Source organism: Eptesicus fuscus, chromosome 1 (genome assembly GCF_027574615.1).
Source record: "Eptesicus fuscus isolate TK198812 chromosome 1, DD_ASM_mEF_20220401, whole genome shotgun sequence".
Lineage (NCBI taxonomy): Eukaryota > Metazoa > Chordata > Mammalia > Chiroptera > Vespertilionidae > Eptesicus > Eptesicus fuscus.
The window spans coordinates 38,839,366-38,861,432 of record NC_072473.1 but is presented as its reverse complement, the minus strand read 5'-3'; the positions used below and the strand labels follow the sequence as shown (position 1 = coordinate 38,861,432).

The 22,067-nt window shown below is 35.4% G+C and overlaps 1 protein-coding gene across 1 annotated transcript in view; it reads right to left on the bottom strand.

The window, feature by feature from the left end:
• ATRX (ATRX chromatin remodeler) overlaps positions 1-22,067 on the bottom strand; it is a 291,152-nt gene that overhangs the window by 203,271 nt on the left and 65,814 nt on the right. Inside the window, exons 5-9 of the mRNA XM_028137791.2 lie at positions 21,778-21,902; positions 18,962-19,075; positions 14,773-14,882; positions 9,273-9,340; positions 5,676-8,749 (exon numbers count right to left, since the gene is read on the bottom strand). Coding sequence (XP_027993592.2) covers positions 5,676-8,749; positions 9,273-9,340; positions 14,773-14,882; positions 18,962-19,075; positions 21,778-21,902 — 3,491 coding nt within the window. The remainder of the gene's footprint in view (positions 1-5,675; positions 8,750-9,272; positions 9,341-14,772; positions 14,883-18,961; positions 19,076-21,777; positions 21,903-22,067) is intronic.

The window sequence follows — 22,067 nt, the reverse complement described above, 5'->3', positions numbered from 1 at the left end:
TGATTTAAAAGAATTTATAAGAAAAGCAAAAAAGTTCCTTTCCAGAGCACAAGGGTTTTACTGCTCATCCTTCAGGTAGCAAATCTTTTATCATTTACCATCACATTAGCATAAGTTTCTTACTAAATAAGCTTCATAGTGATCCATTTTAAGTTTGAAGCTAAGAGATGCCTAATTTTTTTCTGTATTACTAAAGAATAGCATAATTGCTATCAATATTTTGGTGGTACCAAATAATTTCAAATATACTTGAATTTGTATAATATTAATGAGTAGAATTATACAGATACATTCAAGTACAGTATAACTTACGTCCTCATAAAAAGCTACTCTTTCCTTCGATTAAAACTCTCTAAAGACATTAACATTTGGCATTGCATTATATGTAAACTGGGCCTCAAAAACAAACTTAGCCCTAGCTGGTTTGGCTCAGTGGATAGAGCATCAGCCTGCGGACTGAAAGGTCCCGGGTTCGATTCTGGTCAAGGGCACATGCCTGGGTTTCAGGCTCAATGCCCAGTAGGGGGCATGCAGGAGGCAGCTGATCAATGATGTTTCTATCTCTTTCTCCCTCTCCCTTACACTCTGAAATAAATATATATTTTTTTTTAAAAACTTAAATATTAAACTCTCATTAATACTATATATGCTGATGTAATTAGGAAGATGTATGCTGATATTTATTATTTCTTTTGAAATGCATCCAAAATTTTAAGAGCATTACACTGAGTGAAAGAAAGCCAATCTCAAAAGGTTACATACTTCATGATTCATTCTCAAAATAACAAACATAAAAATCAGGTTAATAAGTTGGTAGGAGTTAATAGGGAGGGGATAAAGAAGGAAGCTGTGCATAAGGTGTAGCACAAGGAAAACTTGTGGTAACGGGACAGTTCAATATCTTGGTTGTGATTTACAAAGCTACACATGATACAATCTCATAGAACTATATTTATACATACATGCATATATACATACATACATACACAAAAGAATAAATACATGTAAAACTGGTGAATCTGAGTAAATCTTTCATTTCCTGGTTTTGACATTGTACTACAGTTATGCAAGATGTTACCAGTAGGAGAACGGTAGGATATCCAAAATAGCCCTGTACATTTTTTTGGTTGCAAATTCCTGTGAATTTATAATTATTTCAAAATAAACAGTTAAAAGGGCAAACAAAAGTTAGTTACATTGATGGATAGAAGAATATATAGATATCTTGAAAAACAGTACTCTTTACATATGCAAATACAGTACAATAGTAACAAAAGAAACTTTTCTTATTAAATTTTTTTCATAATAAAATATTTGAAAAAAATTTTGGAGAGAAAAAAATCCATAAAGAATGCAGACAGCTACATGTTCAGGACAGAAATACAGAAAGGAAAAATTAAATACAGAAAAGCAAAAATAAATCTCAAAATATCCTAGCAAACTCAGAATACCTCATTCAAGCAGACCAATCCTATATAATAAAGAGCTAATATGCAAATGGTTGTCATGCCCTCATGCCATCACGCCATAACGGCTCAGACACTCAACACTGGGGAGAGAGGTATGGGGAACAGCCAGGCACAAATGAGCTCGTGAGAGAGGAATGGGGACCAGCAAGGTACAAGTGAGCTCACGACAGAGGAATGGGGACCAGCCAGGCTGCAGCCTGGGAGAGGGACAAGCCACCTGCCCTGTGGTTCCAGGCCCCAACAGCTGTGCCTGCACCTATGGGCAGGGAGAGGGACAAGCCACCTGCCCCGTGGTCCTGGGCGCCTGCGGCCATCCGGAGGAGGGAATCCTGGGTCCCAGGTGCACAGCGAGGCAGAGGCAGTTAGGGGCAATCAGGACAGCAGGGGAGCAGTTGGGGTTGATCAAGTCAGTAAAGGAGCAGTTAGGGGAAATCAAGCAGGCAGGCAGAGGTGGTTAGGGGTGATCAGGCAGGCAGGCAGGCAAGCGGTTAGGAGCCAGTAGTCCGGGATTGCGAGAGGCAGTCGGACATCCCCCAAGGGGTCCCGGATTGGAGAGGGTGCAGGCCAGGCTGAGGGACCCCCCCTCCCATGCACAAATTTCGTGCACCAGGCCTCTTAGTCTTCAAATGAAGTATCACTAGTAATATTACTATCATTCTTCTTTACTATAAATTTGACCCATTCTTTAAACTAGTGTTTAAATGCTATCTGTTTACCTCCAACAGTTAGATTAAGTAGCTCACTTGCTTTTATCACACAGCCCCATTTTACTTTTATATCTTTTTTCTAGTATTTTTTAATGACTTATCTATAACTTATCTTGCTCATTAGACTGCAATCTCCTAGCACCGTGCTCTTAATCTTGGTTGCTTACACCATTCCCAAGCCCCAATTTCTTTTTTCTTTTTATAATGAATCTTTATTTCTATAAAAAGAATCTGAGTTTCTAAAAGGCAGTACAGATATGCTGGGAGATAATACATGCTATTCATATCCTCAGTATGAAATATATGGTATATCTGTATACAGATTCTTGCCTTCATAAATGAAAACAGTAATCAGTAACATTGATTTACAGCAAATTAAATTGTATACAGTTCAGTTTACAAAGAAATCATTCTACTCCCCTCTACAAGCCCCAATTTCTAACAAAATGTTGTACCATGTAATAGGATAACCAACTTTGCTGAATAAATTAGAATCCTCTAAATCCATGAAAGCAGGTGAGGCTTTTTAAGAGCTCATAAAAATTGTCACCTAAATTAACTTGGACATAGTAGGGAAACAAATAAATATAGCTTGCTTATGTATGCATGCAAGCAAATTCTTAAAGAATGCCACTTTTATCATTGGTTTATATCCAAACTTATCTTGAAAAACAGCACTTTTTACATAGTTCTGATATTAAATACCCTTCAGATTCTCTTCTGTTTAAGTATTTCTTTGACAAAGTCCATTTTTTAGATGTGTTAACTCCCTAGCAAATTTACCTTCTTTTTTTCATCTAAAGTAATCAGTTCCAAGAAATATACAGGGTAAACAAAATCTGAACAAAACTTATGACACCAAATAGTTGAGAGACTGGCATCTGCTGAAGTTCTGAATTCTTAAGGCTTCTCTGGATATACATATGAGAAAGGATTCACCTCCCCATCAGGACATTGGTCCTTCAGAATAAAGTTACATAAGTCCAAACAGAACACAATGATCTAGACTAGGGCTGGGTTAAGAAATTATTGGGCAATGCCCCCTCTGAGTATTTGCCATATGTTGCCACCTCTTCTTAAGATCTGATGAATACATATTGCATATTACACTAGGTATTAACAGTTCCAAACATGGAAGATCTATCATAGGTGTCCTCATATGTGTCATATCTAATTAGATTTGGGGAAATGAAAATCAATATTTGAAATCAAACATGTTGATTTCACTAGGGAAGCGGTTTAACCATGAAAACCAGTTTTCCAAAGTTTAAGATTAGTTCAATAGCCTAGAATTTGCTAATGAGAATACTCCATGTAACTACAATTTATTCTTCTTATACTCTAATCATTAATAAGAGTTTCCTTAAGTAACCTGATAACAAAAACATTGATTTTACAAAGTAACTATGATATTGTATTTTGTTTCCAATTTTGATTGAATTTATTAAGGTGACATTAGTTAATAAAATTATATAGGTTTCAGGGGTACAATTCTACAATACATAGTCTGTATATTGTATTGTATGCTCACCACCCAAAGTGAAGTCTCCTACCATCACCATGTACCCCCTTTTATCCTCTTCTACCTGCCCCCAATCCCCCTTTTCCCTTTGATAATCACCATACTGTTGCCTGTGTCTACAAGTTTTTTGTTTGTTTTGCTTAATCCCTTCACCTTTTCACCCAGCCCCCTAAACTCCTTCTCTCTAACAGCTCTCATTCTTTTTTCTGTATCTATGAATCTGTTTCTACTTTTTTTGTTAGTTTATTTTATTTATTAGATTCCAAATATATGTGAAATCATATGGTACTTGTCTTCTCTGACTGGCTTATTTCACTTTGCCAAATACTCTCTAGGTCAATCCATGCTGTCACATAGAGTAAGATTTCCTTCTTTTTTACAGCTGAGAGCATTCCATTTTGTAAATGTACTACAGATTTTTTTATCTACTCTCTACTGATGGGTACTTGGGCTGCTTCCAAATCTTGGCTATTGTAAATGTTTCATTCCGAAGGTGTGTTTTGAATGCAAATCCATAATCTCTTATACATAATTCTGAAATCCAAAAAGCTCTCAAAACACAAAAACTACTGTATATAAGGTAGTGTCAAAGTTCATTTGGCAGCAAAACCTAATTTGAACTGTTTATTCTTCTAAGTATTAGTGTTCTTATGCTTTGCTGCAGAAATACTAATGTGTTTGATAATGTGTTGCCTCAGGCCCTAATGGAGCTATTATACAGCGTGTCCCTAAGAAATGTATACACACTTTTAACAGCTGATAGCTCAATTTTGAAAATGAAATATATTTTAATAAACACTGCATTTATAATTATTCAAAGTGTGTATACATTTTTGGGACACCCTATATATGGCAATTACTCTATATTACCTTTCTGAAACACAAACAGTTGAAAATTCTGAAACACATTAGGCCAAAAGAATTTCAAAAAGTGTGGACCTGTAGTTACAATAGCCATACAGGCAGAGTTCCATCTAAGCATGTAATACAGCAGAGCATTAAACTGAGTATACCGTGCATATCACACTTGGTTTTCAAATCAACTCATTAAATAAGCACTCCATAAAAGGAATTTAAAGTTTTATTATAAAACAAGAAGATTCAAGTGAATTCCACTAAAATCCAAATGGGATAAATGGAAAATCCTAGCATAAAGAATGAAAGGAAACTTTAGACATTGAGCCTATGTTAGGAACACAGTTTTAAGTATCATCTACTTTATGAAATTTTTAAGATTGGAGGGGATAGGGGGGCTAAGGTGCAAAAGAGTATAGGGGGCTTAAATGGTGATGAAAAAAAAGAAAACAAAAAAACTAAAATAATAAAAATTATTTTTATAAGTATTATTGGGGGGAGGTGAAGTATCATTGACCAGTTGACCCAAACCCTAATAGTCCTAGTGCACTATCTCATCAGGTTAGAGAAATCCATCTACTTTTTGGATTTCTTTCTTCCTTTAGCTTCTTAGTATTAAAGACAGAAACATCTGTTCATGTGATTAGAAAATAACTGATGAGCATATGCAAAGAGTTTCAATGAAGTAAATTTAATTTTTTCAGAAAATTTCATGGGACACAAAGTTACTCTGGCTAATTAAAAAAGTCCTATGCACGGTAAGACAGTTACCAATCATATTAATAAATACCTCCTGAACTACTGGTGCCAGTCTGATTTTCCTTAATAAACTACTGCTAATTACTTCAGAGAAAAATCAGTAAGCACTGATAAAAAAATTTTGTTATTTGTCAAAAAAAAACTTGTTATACCTGATACATAACACAATGTTTAAAATACCTTCCAATGATGACATAAAAATAAATGGAGAAAGGCTTTCTAGGAAATCTGTAAAGAATTTTTAAATTATATTTTCCTGAACAGTATCTTTGCATTTGATTGGCTTCAGGACAAGTTAAATAACGTAGTTATTCAAGAGGGAATAAGTACAAATTACACATTTTTAAATTTATCTTTGCATACCTGAAGATTGACAAAATCCAGTATGTGAAGACAGGACTAAATTTTCGGTCACAGGCATAATTTTCTGCTCATCACTGCTGCCCTCGCCTACAGAATTCTGAGCATCATCTCCTATATCAGAAGAAGATGAGGAAATAATTTCAGCTTGCTTCCTTTTAGTGCTTGTTCTGAGAGAGTTTCTCATTTTCTCCTTGACATTGCTTGTCTTCTTTTTAGTGGAAGTTCTTTGCTTCTTCAACTTTTTATTATCTTCAGAACTTTCCTCAGCATCTGAAGATGATGAGCCACTTCGTACTTCCTTGGGATTTCTCTTTGAATTTAAATTTCGTCTTTCCCTCAATTCTATTCTTTTCAATCTCTTATCAGAAGAATCATGACCTTCTTTCATGGAATATTTCTCAGTATCAGATGATGAAAAATCTTGTCTCTTCCTTGAACTCTTTTCAGACAAATTGCACCTCTTCTTTTCTCTTCTGAATCCTGCATTCCTACTCCTTTTTTCTTCTGAAGAACCACAACTATCTCTTTTCCCTATTAACTTATCAGCACTAACAGATAGTTCATCCTTCTTTTTAGAAGTTTTACCTTTTATTTTTTTACTTTTCCTTTCCCCATCAGTTGTGTCGTTCTTATTTTGTTTAATGCCTTCAGGAAAATGACCAATTTCTTCTCCCTCAGGTAATATCTCAGTGCCATCAGATGATGATTCATACTGTTGTTCCATCTTAATTACTTTTTTCTTCAAGTCTGTAGTTTTCTTTTCTTTTTCTTCAGTCCCCTTTTTGCTCACCTTTTTATCATCTTCAGAAGAGTCATCACTGTGCTCTTTCTTTGAGAACTTCTGAGCAATATCAGATAAGCTACCCTGTACTTTCTTACAGGTTTTAGTTTTCAGGAGCTTACACTTTGCTTTAGTTTCAGCAACCTTTTTGTCCTCTGGAGAACTACAACTCTCCTCTTTCCCAGAAGAAGGCTTATCAGAGGAAACACCTGGCTTCTTCTTCTTAGAGAGTCTACCTCTTAATTCCAAGATAGTTTTGTCATTATCAATTGTGCCTTCTGCTGAAGACAAAATCTCTCTCTCTTGATTCCTTTCAGCATCATCAGATGATCCTTCTTGTGCAGCCTTCAAACTTTGCTGCCCTTGATTATTCATTTCTTTTTTACTGTGTTTTTCATCTTCCGAAGAATCATAATCTTTTTTATTTGGAACTCTGTTTTTGGATGTTCTAGCAGCCCCGATTTTACTCATGCTCTTTATCTCTTTTTCTAATTCTGAATCATAATTGGAAGATTCAGACTGGTTTTCTCGTTTCTTTTTAGAAATTATAGACCTTTTAGCAGATTTGCCTTTTTTAATATCAAAATCTGAGCCAGAAGTAGAACTTTTTCGTTTTCTTTTTCCTTTATCATCTTTCCCTATTTGAGACTTTAAATCATACAAATTCTTCTCATGATTTATATGAGTGTCATTAATGTCAGTATCTGAAGAAGAACTGTGATTCACTCTGGATACCTCTTTGAGGATTGCTAGCATTTCATCAGAATCTGAATTTTGATCCATAATCTCTGGCTGCCTAAATTTAGGCAATTTATTACTTTTAGGATTATCTATAACACTGTCAGAAGAATTCTCCTTATCTTTTTTTCTCATTGGACCTGACAGTTTTTGTTTATTCTTAACTGTTTCATTAATTTCTTCATCTGAATTAGAAATCGCAGGGTTGGTTTCTGGCTGTCGCCTCAAGGGTGTAGTCTTTACACGTGGGGATCTTCGAAGATCAGATTCTTCTGAAGGTAATAAAACTTCACATTCAAGCAAAAGTGCATCATCATTTTTTTCCTGTCCAAGTCCACAGTTCTCTGGCTTCGGGCTCAGACCAGAACTTTTATAGCCATCTTTATCTTGTAGAACCTCCTGACAATCAGCACCTTTAATTGGGGAATTAGAAAGGGAAACAGGGGTAAGTTTAACATATAATTCTTTTGTTACTTTAGCTGTAGTTTTTGATTTAATACCACCTCTGTTGTCTTTTGAAGTAATATTTAATTTTACAGAAGAACTCTCTACTTCTTGCTCAGTGCCACTGTTGCCATCTCCCTGCTGATCAGCTGAATTCTGAACTTCCATAGCAGTCTCAAGATTTTCAAAGATGTCTTCTGGAACTGAGGAAGGAACAGATACAATATCCATGTCTAAGTCTTCAGAAGTGTTAGCAGGTTCATACTGAGGTTCTTCTTTTTTATCAGATTTCTCATGTTCACCACTGGTACTTTTATTTGCTCTTTGTTCCGTTACTGGAATACTCTGATTCATGTGCTCACTGTCTACTTGCTTTCTTGACAGTTTGGCTTCTGATTTTGAAATATCCTTCCTTTCCAAAGCACAGGATTTTTCTCCTTTTCGTACTTTTATTTCACACTTAGCATCTATAACTTTATGCTCTTTGGTATTTTTCTCTTTGTTTACAGCATCCAAACCTCGAATCTCTGAATTCAAATCTTCTTCTAATGCAAGATGAGCTTTCCTGATATCAGCCAACACAGATTTAAAAGCCTTAAGCTGACGTAACTTTGTAGCAGAATCAATTTCTGAATTATCTGTTGCCTGCTTCAAAAACTTAACATAACTAGAGTTCATATTGGCTGTGGTCTCAATCAATTTTTTTGCCTTCTTAATCATCTCTTTGGGCACAATTAGTGCTGAATAAGAATAGGTTACAGAACCAGAACATGAATCACCTAATTTCTTTTCTTGTCCATTACAATTTGAACTATTTTTCTTTGGAGAAAATCTGGATGTATGCTCACATACTTTATTATTCTTTTCATTGTCAACTTTTATCTTCTTCTTATTTTGTTGCAACAATTGTTCTAAATTTTCAAATACGCTGTTACATGCAGTAACCAAGTCCAACAAAGGTTCCGGGTGACAAATGTAGCAATACCATTGGTTGTTTTCATCCATTATGGTAGACAGCTCTTTTCGGCCAAGGTTACGCAGAATGCATTTCTTACAGAAGGCATTATGGCAAAAATCACAACAAATCAGGTTTCCACCTTCTGCACACCATCTGAAATTATTTAAAAATTAAAATATTACTCCCAAATGAAACCCATTTTACATTATTAAAACAATTTAAGCCCGGCTGGTGTGATTCAGTGGTTGAGTGACGACCTGTGAACCAGAAAGGAGGTCACCATTCGATTCCCGGAGAGGGCACATGCCCAGGTTGCAGGCTTAATCCCCGATGGGGGACATGCGGGAGGCAGCCGTTCCATGATTATCTCTCAGCATTGAGGTTTCTCTCTCCCCTTCTCCCTCCCAATCTGAAATCAATAAAAATATATTTTAAAAATAAAAATAAATAAAACCATTTAAATTTTCCTGACAGTAATTTTAGTATTAAAGCAATTGTTTATTAGAAACTAAAAACAGCCATAAACCTAAGGCTTTCTGGAATAGAACAATCGTCCATTAAACACATCAATAAAAATAATACAAAAAAATGGATCTAATAACAGATTATGTAAGAATTCCCTCTTCCAAAAGAGTAAACAACACCAAATTTTAGTTAATCTTGATTTAGTACCTACCTACATTGTTCATCCATTCCATCTGAGTCACGGCTAATATCATCACTCATGTAATATTTAAAGCAATTCTATTAAAAAAAAAGAGAGAGAGAAAAATTTATTCAAAATTGGTAACATCCATAAAGGGGAAAAAAACTTTATTTTTAAGTCATTAGTAAGTAAAGAGAATATGTGTATGTTTATTTTAGACAATCAAAGAAAAAAACACACTAAACTACTCAACACTAGTACTTTCCAGACATACTACTACTTTCCATAGGAATATCTCAAGAAAATAATTCCTTCAAATGGATTCCCATGTCATCAAGCACACTATCCATTCTATAAATGTTTATAAAATATTTTACTAAAGCAAATTTCTGATCTCTTATGACTAGCTACTTAAGATCTATATAAAATTTATTATATATCAAGGCTAAGCAGGGAGCTTTCTTCCTGCTGGATCAGTTTGCTCTATTCCATAAAGGCACCAGCAGAGACCACTGAGAAAAGGCTATTTCTCTTAGCTATAAAATGGGTGGTAACACCCCCCGTCCCAGTTGCTTATGGCATTTGTTCCTTTATTCCTTAACATTTGGCAATGCGGGGAAGTTGGTTGAAATGGTATGTGGAGCCCTACTCCGGAGCTCAGGTAATCGAAGAAAAGCACAATTACGGCCAAAGGAATTTATAATGTGTAAAGTTGGCTTCAGTGGGCCTGCCTGTCATAAAAGTGCCTTGCTTCCTCCTCTTAACTGGAATAGTAGTGCAATAGATGATCTGATTTCATTGTCCCTTAGTTGACTTATTTAAAGAAGAATGTCCTGTTAAAGCACCAACAATAACAATGAAACACTGCAACAGAGATATGTGCCTGAGTCTTTCTTCAGAGTCTTCCCTCCACCCTGGCAATACTCTGGATAAAAGAGGCAAATTATATAAATACTACAGGACCGGTGCACGAAATTCGTGCACAGGTAGGGTCCCTAGGCCTGGCTGGCGATCAGGGCCTACCTGCGGGGCGACTGGCAGGGCAATCGGGGGTTGGGGGGGCCCACTGGCACCTGCCTTGGCTAGACTGGCATCACCCACTCGCCGCCCCCGCCACCACTGTCGGTTGTCTCCCTCTGCGGGGAGACCAGGAAGGCAATCAAGGGGGCTCCCACTGGCACCCGCCTTGGTTGGCCTGGGGCCTGCGTGTTAGGGGCAGCTCCTGCATTGAGCATCTTCCCCCTGGTGGTCAGTACATATCATAGCAACCAGTCGTTCCACCAGTCGTTCCACTGTTCAGTCAATTTGCTTATTAGGCTTTTATTATATAAGATAACAGACATACAGTGTGGACAAAGAGAAAAAAAATGTACTAGAAGTTAAGAGACACTTTGGTTGTTTCCATGCCTTGGTCACCATGAATAATGCTAAAGCAGGAATGAACATAGGGGTCCATAAATCTTTGTGAAAAAAGGTAAAATTTTTCCTGTAGATTCCCAGAAGAAGAGTTGCTGAGTCATATGGTAACTAAATTCTTAACTTTGAGGAACCTCCATACTGTTTTTCCATAGTGGCTGTACCAATTTACATTCCCATCAGCAGTGAATGAGATTTCCTTTTTGTCCATAGTCTCTCCAAAACTTATTATTAGTCATTTTTATAATAGCCATTCTAACACATGTGAGGTGGTATCTCATTAAAGTTGTGGTTTGCCATTCTGATTTGCAATTTGATTTGTAGAATTAATAGAATGGATAAAAAAGATGTCGTGCATCACTCAGTAGATGAATATCGACCTATGAATGAGGAGGTCACAGTTGAATTCCTGGTCTGGGCACATGTCCAGGTTGCGGGCTTAATCCCAAGTGTGGGACATGCAAGAGGCAGCCAATCAATGATTCTCTCTCATCACTGAATGTTTCTCTCTCTCTCTCTCTCCCTCTCGCTTACTCTCTGAAATCAATAAAAATATATCTTTAAAAAAAGATTCATTGGCAAACACCTGTACTTGCTGCGTCCCACAACCACATCAAAATTACAACTAAAATACACAACCATCATCCAGAACCGCAGGAAAGCTGGCTGAATGAAAGTCCTACAACTAAAGAAGTAAAGAAGAAAGCACACTGAGACGGGTAGGAAGTGCAGAGGCGTGGAACAGGCTGATCCAGCACCCACAAACTACATCAAACTAAAAAGTTTTTGCACAACACAGGAAACCATCAAAAAACTAAAAAGAATGGAAACTAAGGAGAAAATAAACAAATAGGACTACATAAAAATAAAAAGCACAGCAAAAAAAATCATGAACAAAAGAGTCCACTGCATAGGAGAACATTTTTGCTAATGTTACATCTGATAATGGTTTTATCTCCAAACTTGATAGCGAACTCATACAATTTAACAAAAGGAAGATAAACAATCCAATCAAAAAATGGGAAAAGGACCTAAATAGACATTTCTCAAAAGGGGACATACAGAAGGCCAAGAGGCATATGAAAAAATGCTCAAAGTCATGAATCATCTGAGAGATGAAAATCAAAACAACAATGAGGTACTGCCTCACTCCTGTCAGAATGGCTATCATCAACAAATGACAAGTGCTGGCGAGAATGTAGAGAAAAAAGAACCCTCATAAACTGCTGGTGGGATTGCCGACTGGTGCAGCCATTGTGAAAAACAGTATGGAGTTTCTTCAAAAAAATTAAAAATGGAACTCCCATTTGATCCAGTAAACCCACTTCTAGGAATATATCTCAAGAAATCAGGAACACCAATCAGAAAGGATATATGCACCTCTATATTCATAGCAGCATAGTTTACAATAGCTAAGATTTGGAAACAGCCTAAGTGCCCATCAGCAGATGAGTAGATTATAAAACTGTGGCACATTACACAATGGAATACTACACTGCTGTAAAAAAGAAAGAAGCCTTACCATTTGCAATAGAATGGATGAACCTGGAGAGCATTATGCTAAGAGAAATAAGCCAGTCAGAGAAAGATAAGTGTCACATGATCTCACTCATTTGTGGAATATAATGAACACCATAAACTGATGAACAAAAATAGACCCAGAGACATAGAAACATCGAACAGACAGTCAAACCTCAGAGGGAAGACAGGGGACGGGGAAGGGAGGGTAAGAGATCAACCAAAGGACTTGTATGCATGCATATAAGCATAACCCATGGACATAGACAATAGGGCGAGAGAAGGCCTGTGCTGGGGGGCGAGGGCAGGGGCAGGCTTGGAGAAGTCAATGGGGAAAAAGAAGACATATATCATACTTTCAACAATAAAGAATTTAAGAAAAAAAGACAATCCACTGAATGGAAGTACATATTTGCCAATGATACATCTGATAAGGGGCAAATTTTCAAAATTTATAAAGAACTCAACTCAACACCACAAAACAAATAGTCCCATTTTAAAAATGGGCAAAAGACCTAAATAAATACTTCTTTAAAGAGGACATACAGATTGCCAATATCAGATGAAAAGATTGGCAATGTCAGTACTCATTAGAGAAATAGAAAGTAAAACCACAATGAGATATCACCTCACACCTGTCAGAATGGCTATCCTATATAATAAAAGCATAAAAAGCAAATCGACCAAACGGCTGAACAGTGGAACGACCATCCGGGACCACGTTATGACACCCACTGGCAGCAGGCCAGCCAAGGCGGGTGCGATGCCATTGGTCGGGGGCCCGGCCATCACGACATGATCGCCCCGCAGAGGGAGGCCCAGGCTACCGACCAGCAGGCTGCAGCGGGTGGGTGGGGCCTCCCTCTGTGAGAGAAGCCCAGGTCCTGGGTGCCGGCGGCTGGAGGGAAGCCCGAGTCCCAGGTGCCTGCCAGTGGCCAGAGGGAAGCCTGGGTCCCGGGTGCCGGAGGGAAGCTGGCACCGGCAGCTGAGGGAAGGAAGGCCTACTCTTGCACGAATTTCGTGCATCAGGCCTCTAGTCGTCAATAAATCAACAAACAACAAGTGTTGGCAAGGATGTTTAGAAAAGAGAACCCTTGTGCACTGTTGGTAGGAATGTAGACTGGTGCAGCCGCTGTGGAAAACAGTATGGTTTCCTCAAAAAATTATAAATGGAACTGTCTTAAGACCCAGCAATTCCACTTCTGGAAATATATCTAAAGAAACCAAAACACTGATTTGAAAGAATGTTCACTGCAGCATTATTTACAATAGCCAAAATTTGGAAGCAGCTCAAGTGTCCATCAGCAGGGAAAAAAGCTGTGGTACATTTACATAATGGAATATCACTCAGCTGTAAAACGGAAAGAAATCTTACCTTTTGCAACAGCATGGATGGACCTAGAGGGTATTATGCTAAGTGAAATAAGCCAGTCAGAGAAAGACAAATATCATCTGATCTCACTTATATGTGGAATCTAATGAACAAAATAAACAAACAAAATGGAAACAGACTCATAAATACAGAGAACAGACAGCTGTCAGAAGGTAGGGGAGAGGAGGAGGGCTGTGTGAAATAAGTGAAGAGATTAAGCAAAAAACAAACCTCAAAGACATAGACAACCAACCATACGGTGATCACCAGAGGGAAAGAGGGGTGGGGGGGCAAGTAGAAGAGGGAAAAGGGGGGATAAATGATGATGGCAGGAAACTTCACTTTGGATGGTGAACACACAATACAATTTACAGATGATATATATATAAAAGCCTAATATGCAAATTGTCCCCATGGGAGTTCAACTGGGAGACCAATCGCTCACTATGACGTGCGCTGACAACCAGGGGTTGGCGCAGAATGAAGGAAGGCCCCAGCCAGCAGCTGGCAGCCGGGGAAGGGACGCCCCAGCCGGTAGCAGGAAGGAAGGCCCCGTCTGGCAGCCAGAGGCCCTGACAGGCACTGATCACAGGCCAGGCCTAGGGACCCTACCCATGCACAAATTTCATGCACCGGGGATCTAGTATATTATAAAATTGTATACTTGAAACCTAGGTAATTTTATTAAGCAATATAACCCCAATAAATTCAATAAAAAAGAAAATGTTTATAATGTAATAGATATAAACTTGCATATTCATTCTGATCTCAACTATATAAAAGTGTGCGTTTTTTTAATTTAAAAACTAATGTTTATCCATGAAAAAAGGTTATAAAACATGCGTGTGCATATAAATACACTCTTCAGATTTTGTAACACACCACACTCTCCCTTACTTACCAGCCTTTGAACACCATTTTGCCTCTGCCTGGAATAAGCTGAACCAATCCCACTTCACCAGGCTATTTCCTATTTATATTTCATATTCTATTTTATATTGTCTTCATTATAAAGCACCCCCTACCCAACTCCAAATTACACAGGCTTCCTGTGTGTTTCCAATATCTCCCATATCATGGCACTAATTGGGCAGCCTTCCCTACTACAATATTAGCCCTCTTCTTCAGCACTGTGAACCAAAGTTCTAACGCTGTGCACCAAGTCTGACACATGGTATGCATTCAATTATTTGTGGAATGAATTATCAACAGATCATTACATACCTTACAAATAAGTACTTGGAGGGAAGGATGTCTATAAATGGAATCTTTTTGAAAATGATTGACCTGTTGTCCACAAGCTGTGCAGCTCACAATCCCATGAAGCCCATCTTCTAGGAGAAATGAGTGGCTGTTATTAACACATATACACACATACAAAAAGGTATTTACATTGGTCATAATTTTGCAACTTTCGTATTGGAAATTAAATATATCATAATCCTTGGGAAAATGACATTTGAACACAAGTAAAAAGGTTAATAATTTTATTAACTTAATAAAAATATGACAATCTTAGCAAATCTCAGATATACAAATTCTAACTTGTTTCCCTTTACAAATGCAAACCCTATTTCTCACAACAACTCAATATAACAAGACTCCATAAAAGAAGTTCTAAAAATAGGGGTGAAGAACTCTTTTTCATTTTGCTATTAATTTTCAATTAAATTCAGATCTTGAAGAATGAAGAACAGAGTGATATATATAGGACAGATTCTTTTTCAACCCTATACCTAATGTTAGGTATGCGATATAGGTTTTATTCTCAAAATGGAACTGTCTACACAGTTATTTTCAATAGTATATGAAAACCTGATAATATTATATTACCAATTTGTTCCCAAGATTTACTTCAATATTATCCACAATTCCCATTAAGCTGCCTTATTTTTGTGTTTATTCCACTGTCTACTTCATAACTGCACTATTTCCAAATAAGACTTGTAGGTACACCTATCTTGGCAGCAAAACCTCAAAATGGTTGAAGGAAGGAATAGCTCCATTGGGTATTTGCAGAAAAACAGATTGAAGGTAACCTAAGGAACAAATCATAAGAGGAAACCTCTACTGCCTCAGTCTCATCCCTAGTGCTGCTTAAGACAGTGTTTCATAATATGAGCTGAACATTAGAATCATCCGGTGAATCTTTTTAAAAACAGATAGTCATCCCCAACCCCTAAACCACTAAATGGAAATCTCCTAAAAAAATTTTTAAAGTTTTACCGATGATTCTGATGTGCAACCAAGATCTTGATCAAAGTAAGGAGGTAGATTATGATTCAAAAAAAGCCAATGAAAATGCCTGCATTCACAAAAGCGAGACAACTAAAATAAAAAATACAAATTCTGTCTATCCCTAAATAAAAGATAAAAACAACCTAACATTTTTCACCTATTAATTTATTTTGTTTTCTTACTTTTAAGGTCCAAATCACTTATGGGCCCAAACATTATCACAAATATTTCTATTTTGCAGATGTTACAAAAAGTTTATCCAATATATAAGGGTACCACCATACTTTCCAGAAATATATAAAAAATTTGACTTACTACATAAGCTGCTAATATTATATTTTAAATCATATTGTCCTGCATTAGTGTTTGATCTTTAGTATTCATATATTTTGTATGTTTTAACATAAATAAATATACAGTGTGCCTTTTCATTTAAAATAATTGTATTCACATAAACTAACAAGATGAATAAAAGCTAGAGTTTGAATGTTCACCAAATGTTAGATAATATTTATTAAGCATCTTTTAAGTGCTTTTTGCACATATATCACTCAAGAATTAAATAAAACTAGGAGATACATTGAAGGATTTCACCCACATGTGCACAAGGAATCATACTGCAGTACTAATTTCACCCACATGTGCACAAGGATAGTCACTGCCGTACTAATTAGGAAATTAGAAAAATTTGAAAAAATCAAACTGGAAATAACTTTACATTTGGGAAGTAGACAGTGGTTTACTCATACAACAGAATTCTACAAGCAGTAAAAAATAAAACAACTAGATATACACTTACTGACATGGATACATTTCGAAAACAATGTTGAATGGAAAATGTTGCAAAAGGATATATACAACATACTATTTTGTATATGTTTAAAAGAAAAATAAATGTTTTATGAATATATGTACAGAAAAAATATAAAAGATGCATGGAAATCACATACACGCACACGCACACACAAGCACACACATACAAACTTCAAGATAATCATTACCTTCAGGGTGGTAGGAAAGGGAAATTGATGAGAGTAAGACTGAACCAATATTTCATTTAAGCAAATATTGTAAAATACTGAAATGTTCCTTTGCTTTAAGTACTTGTTTCTATCTGTGTTTTAAATTTTTATTTTTAAATATAAAATATCTTAATGATTATATACAGTATGTACATTAAAAGGAAGCATTTTTGTTTTTAAACTCAATATATTTTAATAGTTTTAAAGAGGAAACAAAATTATTGAGAAAAATAGAAAATCAGGTATGCAGTATATTTTCAAACAGTTAAACTAGGAAAAGGATGTCAAAAGAGACTATGGTACTTAACAGTGGCTCCTAAAATGGTCAATATAGCTATATCTTTGTGTTTAATTTTATTTCAAATCAATATAAGAATATTTTATATATAGCTTACATTCTTGACAGTTTCTTAAGTTAGTCTTTTTTTTTGACTAACTTTCCTTGGAAGTCTGAATATTAACTAGCAACTCAGTACCTCAGATCACTAGTTTACTCATACAAGTATATATAAGTGAACATAGTTATATTTCCTGTGTGATTTCTGACAGCTTAAAGATATACCAAATCATTAAGACAAAAACTAACATGAAAGATTTAAGTGCTACTATATGGCTATAAACATAAGTATTTCCTTAAGCACAATGTAAACATTCTTACGCAGAACACTCAATAAAATGCTCCAGAAACTTATCAGCTCAGACCAAATACCAGCAGCACATCAAAGTAGCACTAGGAACACCCTCCCCAAAAACTTTGGTTCTATTTTAATCTACTTATCCATGTTTTCAAACACTGGCTGCTCCAGAGTTCCTTCCCAGAAGATACCATTTAGGTATTAATTTTAACACAATGTAGTACACTTAATTATGTATCCTCTCTAGAGGATCTATGATCAGAAAAGAATAAACTCGTGCTACTGGTCCTTACTATCATTTTCTACTTGCTGTTTCTCTTGTTTTTAGAATACTATTTAGTTTTGGTGAGCTTTGTTGATGCAACAGTAATTACCTTTCTATAAACTAGATTCTCAATAAATCTTCCTTATATTTGAAAGAGATAGAAGACCCCATTGTGGACAAAAAACTAAACATTTCCTTGATTTCCTTTCACAAATAATAAATTATTTAACCTGAAAACTGATCATATGTATTTTATAAATACAGATATGTTTTACTAGTCCTATCAAGATAATCATATAGCACTGAAATAAAAATCTACAAAAAAATTCACCAAAATAAGAACCATGCTATAATTTCACAATGAACAGAATAAATATTAAGCAGACACACTTCCATTACACTTCTACTCAGAAATTTAGTGTCATGTTCTATCTTATAGAGATTGATTCCTTTTATAGTCATGGATTCTGGCTCTGTTAATATGCCCCAAAAATACATATAGACACTATTTAAAAATCACAAACAATGGGATGCATACTTCATTGTCATGAATTTCTAAATAAATTCTACTTATGCTAACTTTCTACAGATGATAAACCAATATAAGTGTGTGTATAAGTGAGAGTAGACAGACAAAGGAAGAGATGACGTTCAGGGAAATGTAGGGAAGGTTACTAACTCTAGCTCCCTTTTCTTTTCTACTCAACCTGCATTGCTATCCTTAGATCAATAGATCTCCAACTTTAATGTACATAAGAAGAAACTGGGGCAAATTTCTGACATCATCCCCAGAAATTCTAATTTGTTTGGAATGGAGTCAAGGGACTTGAATTTTTAAAAAGCACCCCAGGTAATACTAATGCAAATGTTCATCATTCTGTGAAACAATGTTTTAGATATGTATAAAGTCACATGAAGGCCACAGGCAAGATTTTGTCCAAATCTAAAATTATTTCGGGGTGAGGGAACACATAGTATTCTGACATATAGGCAATACAGAACTAACATGTGCAAGAAGGAAATGCTAGTCTTCTTGAGATAACTTAATAGCCACTGAAGGCAAAGGTGTTTTGATAAATGGTATTAACCTTTTCTGCTTCAGAGCTCAGAGAGAAACAGAAGTTATTTTTAAGTAGTGCTTTTAATAAACAATGGGCAGAAAAGTGGAGGTATTTTTAGTAAGCATATCAGATTTTCCAATATGGTCATAAACAGCAATTTAAATTCATGTTTTCATTTTCACTTGTATTTACCTCCGCGTTTTTTGAGATTTTCAGTTTTCATTTTACTTCTGCTTCTAAATTCAGGCCCTTTAAAATCATCTTTGTCTTCATTCAGCACTGGCTCTGGTTGTACAATCACTGTACCTAGAATGATTTCATTTAAAAAACCATTACACATATTAAATGTGCACATGAAGTACAAGACTTCAGTTCAGATAAAGCCAACATTGCTGGTACATAGTTGTGTTTCTTTCAAGCTTTCAATACTTGTATAAGGACCTCTTAAGAGAAAATGAAACAGAGAAATAGTAAAAGGGCCAGGTGTCAACGATCAGATTACTTTTTGGAATATTGCTCATAAAAATGGGAGAGGGAGGTATTATAAACTAATTATAACATAAATGTGTGAATAAAGCAGAAAATCTCAGCCCAGTTCTGATTTTTATAGTGCCTATATGAACATCCATGCTAAGTTCCATAAAGAGTTTATAAAATAAAATGACCAGATGGGAAATTTTAAGAAGATATCCTATTCTTCTCATAATCCAAATTCTAAACTAAAAAAAAAGATGTTTGAGATTACTTTTTATTTCTCAATTATAGTTGACATTAAATATTATATTATTTTCAGTTGTACAACACAGTGATTAGACATTTATATAACTTACAAAGTGAGAAAAAGATTATTAAGAGATGTTTTATATTGCTTTGGATGAGAATAATGGGGGGCAATATGAGAAGTTATTGCTGTACCTATTCTGAGGCCTTTCCCAACCAGTATGTCAAAGTTCCAGTTCCCTACAAAGTCCTTAAAGAGTTTCATACAAAAGGTTTCTTTACGATACTTAAGTTCAAGTGCTCTAACAATAAACTGTAGGATGACATCAATTGTTAGTCCCTATGGAAATATTTTAGAAAGACTGTACTTTCTTAGCTATAAAGCATGTGAATTTAAGACAGAGGTTGTTCATTTAATTTTTCATTTTAATCTCTTAAGAAAAAATAAAGCAGGGATATAGAAAAAGGGTACAGGTCTCACATTTATCTACATTGCTGAGCTTAGTAATTGTGCATTATGGCAACAATTAAGAAAGTAAAACCTGGTAGTCAGGAGAGGTTCCCCTGACCCATGTGTCCGTGTTATTCAGCAAGCAGATTTTTGCAAGGAAGAGCAATCTAGTTAAATGAATTTCTGAAAAAAGGGGAAGAAGGCACAAAGGACTGCGTTTTTACAAACGGGTAAATTTACATAATCTCCAAAAAAATTTAATCAACCACAACCATTTCACATATATACTCTCAGAGAAGCCCCAGCACTTGAAAAAAGCTAAAGATTTATAACTAACAAAAAATATTAGGATTGTTTCTGAAGTTTCTCCTCTAAATGGAAGCAAAGCAGCAGAGTGGATTCAGCTTTGGATTCAGGCAGACCTGAGTTCAAATTTTAGCTTCTCAATTTAAAGCTGAAAAAGTTCCTTGAACTCTGAATTTGTTCCTTCGTCTCTACAAGTAGAAACAGTATCTACCTTACAGCACTGTTTTGAGGATTAAATGAGTTAATTTTGTAAGAATCTGGTATCTATACACACTCAATATATAATTATTAACAATAATTATAATCACCCAAATTTAACCTCATGGAATGAGTTTATTTCTGGCTTAGTGGGAGAGTATTATGTTTAGGGCAAGTTAGTAACATCCCATACTAACTTTCTTCCACAACATCATTAAAAGAAATATTTGAATTCCTAGTTCTTAGCTCACCCAGTAGCCATCATAAAGACTCCCAGTGACAACCACTGACAACGAAGCAAGCCAAAGTGAATCACTGCCTATAGGACTCAGACTCCCATTTTAGCAGTTTCTTCCCTTGGCTAGCAAAACCATTATATAATATTATCATAGATTATTTGCAAAAACCATGTAAATGGTAAGCCCATCTATTTTCCTTCTATCTTTCTTCTTTTTCTCATTTACTCATTTTTCCTCACCTCATTCCTCAGCTACTGTAACTTCTAATTGGTCTTAGTCAAGCAATGTCTTATCCTCCTACCCACCATTTTTTAAAATTTCTGTAGTCAAAAAAAGTGTCATAAAAACATAAGGACAGACAGAGAACAAAATTTACTAAACAATGCTTTTAAAATAAATTTGAAAAATCTGCTAAGAGCCATTAACTATTTAATAAAGAAAAATAATCCAAACTTTTAACTCTGAAACACCGTGAAATTACCAAGACCCTTGTCATTCTCTCATGAGGAAATCATTCTGCTCTCAGACTTGGACTATGAAAAACTCAAGATTTTCATTTGGCTTTTTTGTCACAATTTAATTAACTATGTTTAAAGGTTAGAACTGCAACAGTTGAGAAATATATGACAAGGCTTTTTAAAGGGATAATTACAAAAATACACCTAAATCTATCTTTAATAGTTAACTTTACTTTGACTCTTAGGATATTTAAGAGTACAGTATAACTAAACTCAATTTTAAATGTTTTTGTTAAAAAGTTTCAGAATATTCATTATGTTTTTCTACAAAGCAAGCACATTAAAATTTACTGAAACAAAACTTTAAAATTTTAAACCAACTTCCACAATCATGTATAATGAAAACTAAAATCCCTTTTCTAGAACCCAATCGAAAGAGAAAATAAGTGTTCTTTTCAAAGCTGACTGAATATTCTAAATTAATAACCTCAATAACACATTATCATTCCCATCACTATTAAAATGCCAGGTTGGTCCTTTACACACAATTAACAAAAATCAAGTTCCAATTTTATAATAATGATTTATTAAAATACATTTCAACTTAAAGTCATATGAAAAAATAATACACATTACCTTTTGGCAAGCTTTGCATAGTAATATCATTTTCTGAATTGTCATTAGAAGCATCTTCATTTACAATCTCATCCAAAGGTTTTTCATCATCAGATTCTACATACTTTGTTACAATTGAAGGTTTCCTATGAAAGAATTACATCCATAGAATTATGGAAACTTCTGACAATTGGAACAACACCCAAAGAATATAAATAAAAGGTTTATATTGAGCAGTGGCTCTTACGCAGGAAAACATATCAAAATCATCCAGGGAAGCATACATCTCTTTTCCATATTACTGAAGATTA